At 42.8% G+C, this 12209-nt stretch overlaps 1 protein-coding gene and 1 non-coding gene across 2 annotated transcripts in view; both read left to right on the forward strand.

Annotated features, from left to right (window-relative positions):
* The first annotated feature begins 662 nt into the window (after positions 1 to 662).
* Positions 663 to 12209, forward strand: part of EIF3A (eukaryotic translation initiation factor 3 subunit A) — a 28592-nt gene continuing 17045 nt past the window's right edge. Inside the window, exons 1-10 of the mRNA XM_033065977.1 lie at positions 663 to 775; positions 4435 to 4625; positions 4827 to 4963; positions 6788 to 6951; positions 7976 to 8175; positions 8664 to 8872; positions 9356 to 9527; positions 10476 to 10580; positions 11310 to 11408; positions 12091 to 12207. Coding sequence (XP_032921868.1) covers positions 727 to 775; positions 4435 to 4625; positions 4827 to 4963; positions 6788 to 6951; positions 7976 to 8175; positions 8664 to 8872; positions 9356 to 9527; positions 10476 to 10580; positions 11310 to 11408; positions 12091 to 12207 — 1443 coding nt within the window. The 5' untranslated portion in view covers positions 663 to 726. The remainder of the gene's footprint in view (positions 776 to 4434; positions 4626 to 4826; positions 4964 to 6787; positions 6952 to 7975; positions 8176 to 8663; positions 8873 to 9355; positions 9528 to 10475; positions 10581 to 11309; positions 11409 to 12090; positions 12208 to 12209) is intronic.
* On the forward strand, positions 11770 to 11902 carry LOC116999842. The gene has a single exon (XR_004418631.1). It is a non-coding gene; the product is annotated as a small nucleolar RNA SNORA19 (small nucleolar RNA).

Here is a 12209-nt window from a genome sequence, read left to right on the forward strand (position 1 = left end):
AGAATTGGGAGGTACAAAAAAGTAAAGATGACGGATTGGGCTAAGAACAATTTACTAGAGGCAGCAGTGGAATTAGGAAACGAACAGCAAGAACAATGTTAACAACAGAGTGTGCGAGACAGGAGAACGACTCACCCAGCGCCACCCGACCGCCGGCAAACCCCACTGTGGCCCCGCTATCGTTTAAGGCTCATTCGGACAAAGGGCTTTGTGGAGCTCGTCCTGCCATCCCCTCCCGATCCCGACCCGCCTCACGGTCCCGATCTCCTCACAATCCTTTCAGGATCCCTGTCTCAATCCCCTTCCCGCTTCTTCCACGATTCCCCCACGATCCGGATCCTGTCCCGATCCCTGTCCCGGTCCCCTCCCGGCCCCAATGCCCCATCAGTCCAGTCCCGGTCCCGGTCCCCGTCCCGGTCCCAGTGTCCCGTCGGTCCTGTCCCGGTCCCGGTCCCCTCCCGGCCCCAATGCCCCATCAGTCCGGTCCCGGTGCCCTCCCAGCCCCACTGTCCCGTCGCTCCTGTCCCAGTCCCGGTCCCGCCCCGGTGGGCCCGGCGGTTCAGGCGCGCGCCGGGCGGGGTTTCCGGTTCCGCCGCCGCCGTCGGGGCGCGCGCGGGCCCTTTCCCTCCCCTTCCCCTGGCGCTCCCTCCCTTTCCGGCCGCGCGTGCCGCCTGGCTGGAGCGAGGAGCCGCCGCCGCCCCGTGAGGAGCCGCCGCCGCCGCCATCATGCCGGTGTACTTCCAGCGGCCCGAGAACGCCCTGAAGCGGGCGAACGGTCAGTGCGGGCCGCGCCCACACACACACAGTGCCGGGTCGCCTCCCGCGTCGCTCCCCGGCTCCCGGCCGCGCCCGCCCCGGGACCCCCCCGGCCGGGCCCGCCCGGGGGAAGCCCACCCGGAACCCGCCGGCGCTGAGCGGAGGCTGCCCGGCAGCGCCTGCCCGGGAGGGAGCGGGCGGCGCAGCGCCAGCGCGGGGAAAGGGCCGGGCCGGGCCGGCGCGGCCGCGCCGCATGGCGGAGGGGAAGGAGGCCCGGCGGGCGCGGGGAGCGGGCCCGGCCCCGCCTCCCGCTCCCCTGGGCCCCATGGCCGCCTCCGGGCGGAGGGGGAGCCGCGGCGGCCGGGGCTGGCACGGCCTCATCCCGCGGGCCTGAGCCCGCCGGCGGGCAGGGCCGGCCGGGCTGGGCATGAACCGGCCGCACCGCGCTACCCTGCCGGGCTGAGCTCAAACCCGGGCTGATCCCAGGCCCTTCTGTCCCCTGTGGGCTTCGTGTGTTGTGTCCTGTCCTTCATGTGACTCCGGTGAGAACGCAAATGGTAAAACTCCTTCACTGCCGCACAGGCTGGTAACACTGCTTTGCCCCTGGAAGACCAACCAAGGGAGACAATTCAGCGCTGTAGCCGTCGCTTACTGACTGCCACATAAAAGCCGGACTGGTTATATTTATCATCTGGCTCATTTCGGGCCAAACATATGGCTTTGACGCTTCTGTTTTTTATGGTATCCTATTTTAAGCCCTTAGCAAGACCATTTAGACCCTTCATTGTCACAGGGCTGATTGCAAGATGACACTTAAAGGTGTCCACAACTTAGAGATGATATTTGGGTCTTGAAATTGCAGCAGAAGAGGCTGTGTGGTCTGAGGACTGTGCATTATTCAAGTACTTGGTATATTAACAAGAACATGTGAAAATACTGCACGTCCTTAAGATTTTTAATGAAAAATCCATTGTAAAAATCTTTCCCACAAAGATAAAAAGATGAAAGATAAAATCAGCTTCAGTCAGCGTTCAAGGATGAACATGTGTTGTATCAGTTCTTTAACTGGAAAAGATGCACGTACCATAATATATAAACTTCATTTATACTTGCAAATTCTTGGGTAGTGTAAGTGGTACTTGGTGTGCAAGTGACATTTCTGGAATATTGACTTTAAACTGCTCACTGTTATTATTGATGCTTTCCTGGTATTTGAGATCACATTTCTTACACTGCTGCAAGTTTGCTAAATCGTGTTGAAGTGAAGGAGTCGAGTTGAGCTGAAGGGTGGGAATGGAAAGGGATGTTCTCCAGACAGATGCTGGCAATCCTGAATTTCAGTGGATTGAATGGAAAACATGACAAGCAGTCTCAAGTGTTACAAACTGCAGGGGCTCAGTCTTACCACAGCCAAGCATAATAAAGGGTGGAAAGTTGTACCTAAGGCAGATTGTGTGTTGCAGGAAGCAGTTTAATGTTAAACTGACATTTCAAATGGGGACATTCAGTGCAGTTTCCAGAGTTTCAGTGTATGTTTTGAATGTAAGGCTCAAGTGAGCATTAGAAGCACTTCATGTTCTCAGTGACTTCAACATACACAGGTGATGTTTGGAAATACGAAGAGCATGAAAGATTTTAAGTATACATAGATAAGTAAGAAATTATCAATTTTTAAAACTGATAAATGTAGGTCAAGGCCAACCCTCAGCTATTGTTAATATTTGCATTGCTTTGTACTCAGGGATGTAATGCAACTTTAGGGAGTGTTTTATTGTTGCAGATACTAAGCTTGCTCACTGTTAGAGATACTGCAAAGCACATGACATCTTTGTCACCTCTTGTAATGATAGGTTTTCTCAGATTGAAAACTGAGCTTAATTCAGGATTTTGGATTAGCAGTAGGTGAATTGTTTATGTGTATCAGCTGCTTCTTGACCACTCAGCTTCAGTTGCTGCTCTGGATACCTGTTAGATTTTAAGTTGTATAAAAGAACAAAACTGGTAGAAGGTAACTCTTACAGCTACTTATGGACTCAGCTTTACAATTTGTATGTTAAAGATCTGAGTTTCCATAATTTACAGTTCCTACTGCAAAGCATGACGTTGTGTGCTGTGTTTGATTCTTCAGGTTCATTTTGTGCTTTTACTGAAGTCTCTCTTAAATTAGCCTTAATTATTTGACTTACTTGTAAGAACCTGCTTGGCCAGAGTTAATTAAAAGTTTCAAAGCAACATAAATTAATTTTATGCTTTGTCCAGTTGGTTATCGGCCACTGAGAGCTGTGGTTGGAGTGCCATGGCATTGTTGCAGGATTAAACTTGCCTTTCAAGTTTATTTTCATAAATAAAGCATAAAACTGAAAAGCAATTTTCTCAAAAGATGCTCTGAGATAGAATAGCAGCGTAAATTATGGGATGGAGGGTAGCTTTATTAAAATTCCCTTGTTGAGTAAAGTACTGCTGGACACTGCCACACTTTGATTATCTTCAGTTGTATCACAGTGCTTTCTCTAGAAAGGAGCTTGCTCATCTTCTGCCAGCTCATTATTTACATACACTGAGCCCTGAATATGAGCTGTTGTGTTCCTTAAATTAAAACCACTCTGCTGCTTTCAGCCTAAACCTTTTACCATGTTTAGCTTCAGATTTGAGGTTCCAAAACTTGGAAGCTCTGTCTGATGTCAGAGCCCCTGGAGGAAGCCCCTACTTTAATAGTTTCTGCCATTATTTAGGAATGGAGTGCTTTCCAAAGTGCTTCATGGGTAGTACTGACTCCACCCCTCAGCCTTTAAGAATAGGCACATTTCCCACTAGCTGTACTTGACCTCCCTTATCTTTTAAACCTGTTTGCTTCTCATTCTGTGTGTTCATTTCTCCTGCTGTTCTGCAGTGCAGGGTACATTCAGAGCAGGGTCTGTGTGCATGTGGGTCACTTCCTCAGTGTTTCCACTGGGTGGTTTGCTGTGTTTTGTGCAAGGTAGAATGTGTGGGATATCAGAGGTGGGAGTTGCTGTGATGCTGAGAGCTCCTGTTAATAACAGCAGCTGCTTAGGGATGAATAAATGGGGCACTGGTTTCAGCAGCAAGGCTGATTTAAAAAGTGTCTGACCCTTCAACTGAACTTCAGCAGCTTTTGGTGTTACTTCTGTAAACTGAAATGCTAAACCACTCAGGAGTTAAAAATAACAAATGAACAAACTTCACTTTACTGAATGAAGTTATTTTCCTTCCTCCCTCCCTCACCTGAGTGCAGGACTTTCTCTTTCAGTCACATTTGTGGTATGTTTTGCAATCTGTTAAATGCCCTTGGTAGGTGCTGTACCCGCAGGCCTCCTGATGGGTATTCCTTGTCCTTGAGGAAACCAGGATGGTTAAAACTGGATGTGTACATTGATGTACATTCACGTGTATGAAGTGCTCAGTCATGCCTGGATGGATGGAGAGACATCTCTACTGTCCTTAAATTCCCATGTAAATTTACTGTTTGCCAGTTATGTCATTGAACGACTGTCACTGAGCTGCCAACGTTTTTGATCTAAACCAAAACTAAATTTTGATCAACGAAATCAAACCATCAGTCTGGGTAGAGTTGATTAAAATCTGAATGTATCCTGTGTTAAGCATAAAGCATGCATCTTCTGGTGTTAATATCTTTTGCTAACTGGGATTTTCTTTCAGAATTTCTTGAGGTTGGCAAAAAGCAGCCTGCCCTTGATGTTCTCTATGATGTTATGAAAAGTAAGAAACACCGAACATGGCAGAAAATCCACGAGCCGATTATGCTGAAATACCTGGAACTCTGCGTGGATCTGCGCAAGAGTCACCTGGCAAAAGAGGGATTGTACCAGTACAAGAATATTTGCCAGCAGGTATGGCTTTGGGTTTTTTATTGTGCTTATTTATAGCAAGTGTGGTGTCTCTCAGATGATAAAATCTCAGAGTAACTGCTTTGTCCTGAATGAGGATTAATCCGCCTTTTAGATATTCTTGGGTTTGTAGCAGTTACATTTTAAAAGATTTGTTGCCTCTTGTGGGTGGAAACATCTTCCTTTTTTTTGCCTTTGGTGTAGGTTAACATCAAATCTTTGGAGGATGTTGTTCGAGCCTACTTAAAATTAGCTGAAGAAAAAACAGAAGCAGCTAAGGAAGAATCCCAGCAGATGGTACTGGACATAGAAGACTTGGATAACATTCAGACTCCAGAAAGGTGTGCCTTACTTTAAAATGTAGCAATTCACTGAAAGTATCCTTATTTTCATTCACAAAGCTGAGACATAAATGTGGTAGACTGGAAATGGAATACTAGTAGTGTTCTAGAGGTTTTAAAGGTAGGGATAAAAGCAGGAATTTTACATTGCATGAAATCCTAAGTCTGAGTAAAGAAATGTAAAGAAAGCAAACAGTAAGGAATAGAAAATCTAGGTGCAGTGGGAGTGGTTCTGGGAGTTGGATCACCACTTTCCAGTGTCTGCTCAGATCTGCATCTGTAGGGTATAGGAGAGTTTATTATGGTAAACTGCTCATTACTGGTTAATGTAGAAATGCTTTTAATTATATCAGACCAATGTAATTCCTGTATGTGATAGCCTCCATTTCTTCTGACCACATTCTGCATGTACAAACAAAAGGAAATGTTACTTTATGCTTGCTTGGCTAAGTGATGAGATGATAGAAGAAAGGACATGAAAAGTGTATTCAAGAGAGAGTTAATAGAATGGGTCATGGGAATGTAGAATGGTGACAGAAATGATAAAAATTTGGAAGAAATTACTGAATATTTGTCTTGTGTAGGAATAGAGTTGTAGTAGTCTAATAATACTCATAAAGACTTGGAGTAGAAGGCTCTGTATTTACATGTTAACAGCAAAGCTCTTTAGTAGAAGTTGGTTTCAAACAGGAGGAGGTGACAGATGTGTCCTCAGTAGGGGAAAAGTGCCATTCGTGTTATTTCCAGTGCCTGAAATTGTTACAGAGGAATCCACTAATAGTTAAATAGTGAAGACTGACCTCTCTTTTCCTTGTTCTCCTTTTTATAATAGAGGACTAGAGAATGGAACTTTTCAATCACACTTCTCATCTAAACAAGCACAGTTTCCCTAGTGTTTTTTAGGTCCTGTGTTCTAGACTTCTCATGGTTTTTTCCTGGATTCACCTCTTGATCCGTTAAAGAAAGCGCTGGCGATATGTCTTGTTTAATAGTGTATGTAGTACCCAAAGATGCAGACTAGAACTGGAAATGGTGTAGTAGAAAAGAGTTACAAGAGTTGAGACCTTACACTGAACAGTTCAAAAAGGATTTTAGAAATGAAGGCTTAGGGAAGGTGGTTTTTTGTGAGTTTAGTGTGTTCAGTTGATTGTTCAGCAGAAAGGGATCGTGTGGCACATAGCAGTGATCTCAGTGTCTTGGGAATGCCTTCCCCTGTGTGATGAGGGAATAAAGTTTTAAATGCAAGATTATCATATCTCGCTTTGATGTGTGTAAGCATCTTTTTCATGTCAGAATTTGTAAAGGATTTGAAATGTTAATGTGAATATTCTGCTTTCTGATGTGTGCGTGTCATAACACAGCACTTGTGTCACATGTCAGCATGAAGTGAGCTCTGGCAGCAGTGCTGGTAACTAAAAGGGAAGTGTCAGCAAGTACTAAAGTGTCTGCACTGACACTGATACTTGACTCTAACAGAGGTACAGACACAGCTCCCTGCTGGGAAAGGGAAGGGGAAAATCCTGGAGTTAGTTTCCTTTGAAGGATACAAGTTTCTGATGTCTGACTTCTGGAACTTGAAGTCAGTCATATGCAGAGCCAATGTTTGAAACTTAAAAGTTTCAAATAATTATCAACATCCTTTAAAAGAAAAGGGAACAGTCTGTGGGACCAGTTTGAAAATAAGTAATAGACCATTCAGCAGCAATTAGCTGTTCAGATTTGTTCAGTCTCATCTTAAAACCTGGTAAGAAAAATTGATGAGAATTCTAGGGAATAAATCACTTCTCTTTTTTCTCTTTCCTTACCCTGCTACCCTGACTAAAGTGTTCTTTTGAGTGCTGTAAGTGGAGAAGACACTCAGGATCGTACTGACCGCCTGCTTCTGACACCCTGGGTTAAATTTCTGTGGGAATCCTACAGACAGTGTTTGGATCTTCTCCGAAATAATTCTCGCGTAGAACGCCTGTACCATGACATTGCACAGCAAGGTAGGTGTAAAAGATGAAATCTTGAACTGTAATGATGAGATGAAGATCCAAGAATCAGAGAGAATCAACAAGAATCAGAGAGGCCTCAAGAGCTTACAAAGTTTTAGTAGTAAATGACATGCTTGGCATAAAAATTGGTGTGTTAGTCCCTGACCTCCCAGTATAAGCACGTGGCAGTGAGTTTTGGGTAAAGGGATAGATTGGAAGAATAGAGGGTTGAATTAAAGAGAGGGTTAGAGAGAAAGAATGGGAGGGAAAAGGAGAGAAATCATCAGTCCTCACTTCAGTGTTGATCCAGCTGATGAGTGTCCAGGGCCCTGGGGTGTACACACACCTGGGCTTGACCTTTTTGTAGCTAAGTTTCTCACTTGTTATGCAAATCAGTTCTCATTCTCTGTCTGTTCTTCTGGATCTTTCTAGAAATTGGGTGGAGGGCTTCCAGGGTTTTGGGTGGTCTTGATCCCCCTCTACAGTCCACCCCCTATTCTTGACCTCTTTCTTGCACTTGTGGTGTGCTCTGTTGTATTTATCTCCAGAAGCCAGAACAAGGGCTGTTTTTTGAGAACTGTGGAATTAATGACAGGGTTTTTGTCTGTGTCATTTCCAGTCGTTTGAAAGCTTCATTTGACTTTACCATATTTAGATGACTTGAGAATTTTTTTACCCAAATTTTACAAAGCCAAAACCTGAATTCGTGCCATTCACAGGATTTTGTGTGCTCTTAGTTCAAACTAAAAGCTGGAAGCACTGCATAAATTAGAACATTTTTAAAGAGACTTAAAGTATTCCCTTTGCTCTTTAAGCTTTATTATGTAGAAACATCTTCATCTTTTGAGGTCAAGATGAAAATGCTTTGCATTGTCACTTACTCATTATGTGTGACAGATTGTATCATGTTTGAGATGTCTTTTGACTGCAAATGAAGATCTTTAAGTGTACTGATTTACATATTTGAATCCCATTTAGAACTACCACGAAGTGACCATTAGTGAACATTTTTAATTTCCATTATTCCCTCTTGCAGCTTTCAAGTTCTGCCTGCAGTACACGCGGAAAGCGGAGTTCCGCAAGCTCTGCGATAACCTGCGGATGCACCTGGGGCAGATCCAGCGGCACCACAACCAAAGCACAGCCATCAACCTCAACAACCCTGACAGCCAGTCCATGCACCTGGAGACCAGGCTGGTGCAGCTGGACAGTGCTATCAGCATGGAGCTGTGGCAGGTATGCAGCAGGGCTCTCCATCATGCTTGCTCTGCATCCTTTGCAGAGTCTGCTCCATGCTGTTCATGTCTCATGGTACATGCAGCAAGGTGAAGAAAGGACAAGAGCTGAAGAATAAGTTTTAATATCTAGAATATTGAATGCTTAATCTGGTGTTCCATTTCAAACCAAGTTTTGCTGCTAGAATTTTTGGAGATTTTTTTGTTTGGCCTTTTTTTTTCCGCCTTTGTTTATAGCTTGAAAATCTGAATGAAACAAGTTTTTAAAAATACCAAATTCTAAGCAGATAGTTAATGGAGTATAAATAATAATTTATTAGGAAAGAAGTATTTCATTTCATGTAGCTGACAAAACTGAAGATCACAGCTTTCAGTAGTATTAAATATTTTATAGTCTTACAACCTTTAATAAACTTATATTTTTCCTTTTTTGGGATGTTACAAAAACTTCCTAACAGTAGTGTATTTGGTTGTTTTGCATTTTTTTAGGAAGCTTTCAAAGCAGTGGAAGATATTCATGGACTATTTGCACTATCTAAGAAGCCACCCAAACCACAGCTGATGGCAAATTACTATCACAAAGTTTCAACTGTGTTCTGGAAATCAGGAAATGCTCTTTTTCACGCATCCACCCTTCATCGCCTTTATCACTTATCAAGAGAAATGCGAAAGAATCTCACACAAGAGGAGATGCAGAGGTGGGGAAAGATACTTGCTGTGATCTTAGAATCTGTTTTTAACCCCCTAGGTTCAAAAATAAACTAAATTGTACCCCAAAAGAAGCAGATGACATGTTATGAGCAGCTCTGTAAATTTGCCAGTACTAATTGCCTCAAAAGAAATCTAGAGCAAGGAGGATGTTTTACAAAGCTGCGGTGTAAGTATTGTGAACATTAACATCACCTAGTTAAGCTTCCTTCTCTTTACTGACTGAGAAGATATGAGAGTCAATAAATATCTGGGGGTTTGTTTCCTTTTTCTCTTCTGAGTGGTGGTATTTTCTTTGCAAGATTTCATGATTTCGTCTCAGGGTTGGTGTCTCCTCTGTTGTTTCTGTTGTTTTTACACAATTTTTTATCATGGATGTAAACTCATTCCTCCCTCAAACTGGGACATGTGTGAACAGGAATTAGTGAGTGTTCTCTAGCAGTTCACCTCTTGCACTTCTGCTTTGTCACCAGGATGTCCACTCGAGTCCTTCTGGCCACCCTGTCCATTCCAATAACTCCAGAAAGAACCGACATCGCTCGTCTCCTGGATATGGATGGGATCATCGTGGAGAAGCAGCGGCGCCTGGCCACCCTGCTGGGGCTGCAGGCCCCCCCTACTCGGGCCAGCCTCATCAATGACATGGTAGGTACTGGGTGCAGGGGAGCAGCTTCATAATGCTGAGTGCTGCTCCTTCTGGAGCACTGTGGGACAGCAATTTTAAAGCTAAAACAGCTGTGTGGTTAATTGGGACTTAATTGCAGATTCACAAGGGCTGTTTGGAAATGGCAGTGTAATGAATGCTTGTGTGCAATTCAATGTGGTCTTTTATGTCACCCAAGCAACAAATATTGATTTGAAACATTGAGGGGTCTGAAACATGTTGTGATCTAGAACTTTGGGGTTTTTTTCTGCCTCTGAAGTGTGTAATTAACTGAACCAAGTGCTTATTTTTCTGTTTTAAATGTGTTTTGGATAAGCATAGGCCAGATGTCAAATGTTGGACCATATGGACCTAAGTGATTATGAAAACTTCCTTGTGTTTAATTGGAAGAAATGTTAGATTTATCTATCCTCAGACCTCCCCAAATGCTTGTAAACAAATTAAACATTAAATAATAGGTATTTTCAGAGAATGCTTGAATCTCTTGCAGTCATTTGCATATCTAAAATCTATTTTGGTTCAAAGCTCATTTTACAATTTGAATTAATTCTTGCAGCACCTCTCCAGTCTGCCTTAAACCCACAATTTAAGACTTCAGAAATTTAATCATAAACAGACATGTGGTTTTAGCTTGGATGTGGCCTGTGTTTGTGTAGTAGGCTTGTGTCTTAGAAATGGCTGAGGGTGGTACTCTAGTCTGTTTAGCTTGTTTGTTTTTGTCCACTTTTCCATTTTTAGCTACATTTAAGTGATGTCGTGTAAAATTACTGTCACTGCAGTTAAGAATGTAATGAAAAATCCATAATCTGTATTAAAAAACCATGTCTCTTGCCTGTTTCACTTGTTGAATATGAAATTCTTAAAGCATTGACTATTGGTTAATACTGTATTTATATTGAGATCTTTGGATTTTCTTTTGTTGACTGTAGGTCAGGTTCAATGTAGTGCAATATGTTGTCCCAGAAGTGAAAGAACTTTACAATTGGCTTGAAGTAGACTTTCACCCACTCAAGTTGAGTGCCCGTGTCAGCAAGGTAAGTTTTTTGTAGCTCTCTGTGTGTGGTAATTGGTCTTGACTAATGGTCTGTTATTTCACTATTGATTTGTGGTAAATATCAACTAGCTTTTTCTCTTGCCAGATTTTTCAGTAGTAGCCTTGATTTGGTGAAATTCCATCACCATGACATGTGATAGAGTGAGCCTGGTTATTGAAATAGAATAAAAATTCACTCAGGTGTTTTGGGTGCTATTCAGAGGGCTCCATAAAGGTGCAGAAGGTTTTGTTGGTGGAGATGATACTGAGTTAATTTTGTTTAAAGGTGCAAAATAAGACTGTGCACACGTGGGCATATGCTGGTAAGTGGGTTGTGTGCCAAGTGGAAGGATGTACCAATGACTGATTTTACTATTAAAAGGTAGAGTGTTGGGAGGTAGAATAATGTGAGAGCTGTTGATTAGGTTAGTGTAAATTCTGCAGTTGAAGCACATCATGTTCTTTTTCTTTGATAGTGGGAACAAAGATACTTGAGGTGCTAAAAAGAACTTGAAGGTAAATTAGCAGTATGGTAAATGTTGCCAGTACTGTCAGTCGCCTTCACACAAAAACTGTCAGCTCTCCTTTGTATCTGTAAGTGCTCTGATTAAAGGATGCACTTCAGTCAAACAGTGCTCTTGTTTTAAGAGCTATAAACCACAAATGTTACCTTAATGGTGAAGTTTGTACAGGTCAATGCAGATGGAGTAACTTTTTAGGCTTTTGCTAGGTTCTGAACTGGGTGAAGGACCAAGCTGAAAAGGAGCCTGAACTGCAGCTGTACATTCCTCACCTGCAGAACAACACCATCCTTCGCCTTCTGCAGCAGGTATGAGTAAAGATAATGCATTGTCCTAAGTATAAGTTAGAATATGCTTTGGAGAAACATTAAGTTGGAAACTTTCATGCTGAAGTAATTTTTCCTTCTATCAAATAGAAGCTTGTTTGATTTTCAAATGTATTTTTCTGATGTGTAACCCATATCTTCAGTTTGTGCTTAATTTAAATACAGATACAGTAGCTGTACTTGATAATGGGGTACAGTAGTGTAATCTCTTCTCTAGATTTTCTTCATTATGTTCCAAATTTCTTAAAACTTCTCTTTGGAGTAAGGTCTGGGAGGGGAGTATTTCACTTTGGGATTTAATTGTTTTGGGTTCTTTTTTAATTGTATCTAATATTTTTATAAGATGCACATTTCATTGACCTGCTTTCATTACCAGTGATGAGCAGTGTTATTTCTGGTGTGCTAAAGAAATAGTTGAAGGCTAATTAGCAGCATAGCTGGATGTAGTTACTGCTGCCAGTCTCCTTCATACAAAGCAGCCATTCAGGAATGGAGTTTAATCTGAGTACAATACAGAAATAAAATCCTCAAACAGTATTTGCATTAATATGTATACATCATTTGTTGACAATTCAACAAGTTAACCTTAAGGCCTGTACAACAACTTCTACTTCTGATTTCTTTTTACTGAGGAAAAATACCTAATGTTTCTGTTCACATTCAGGTGGCCCAGATTTATCAAAGCATTGAGTTTGCTCGTCTGTGCACCCTGGTTCCTTTTGTGGACGCTTTCCAGCTGGAGCGTTGTATCGTGGATGCAGCCAGGCATTGTGACTTACAGGT

This window comes from Catharus ustulatus, chromosome 8 (assembly GCF_009819885.2).
Source record: "Catharus ustulatus isolate bCatUst1 chromosome 8, bCatUst1.pri.v2, whole genome shotgun sequence".
Lineage (NCBI taxonomy): Eukaryota > Metazoa > Chordata > Aves > Passeriformes > Turdidae > Catharus > Catharus ustulatus.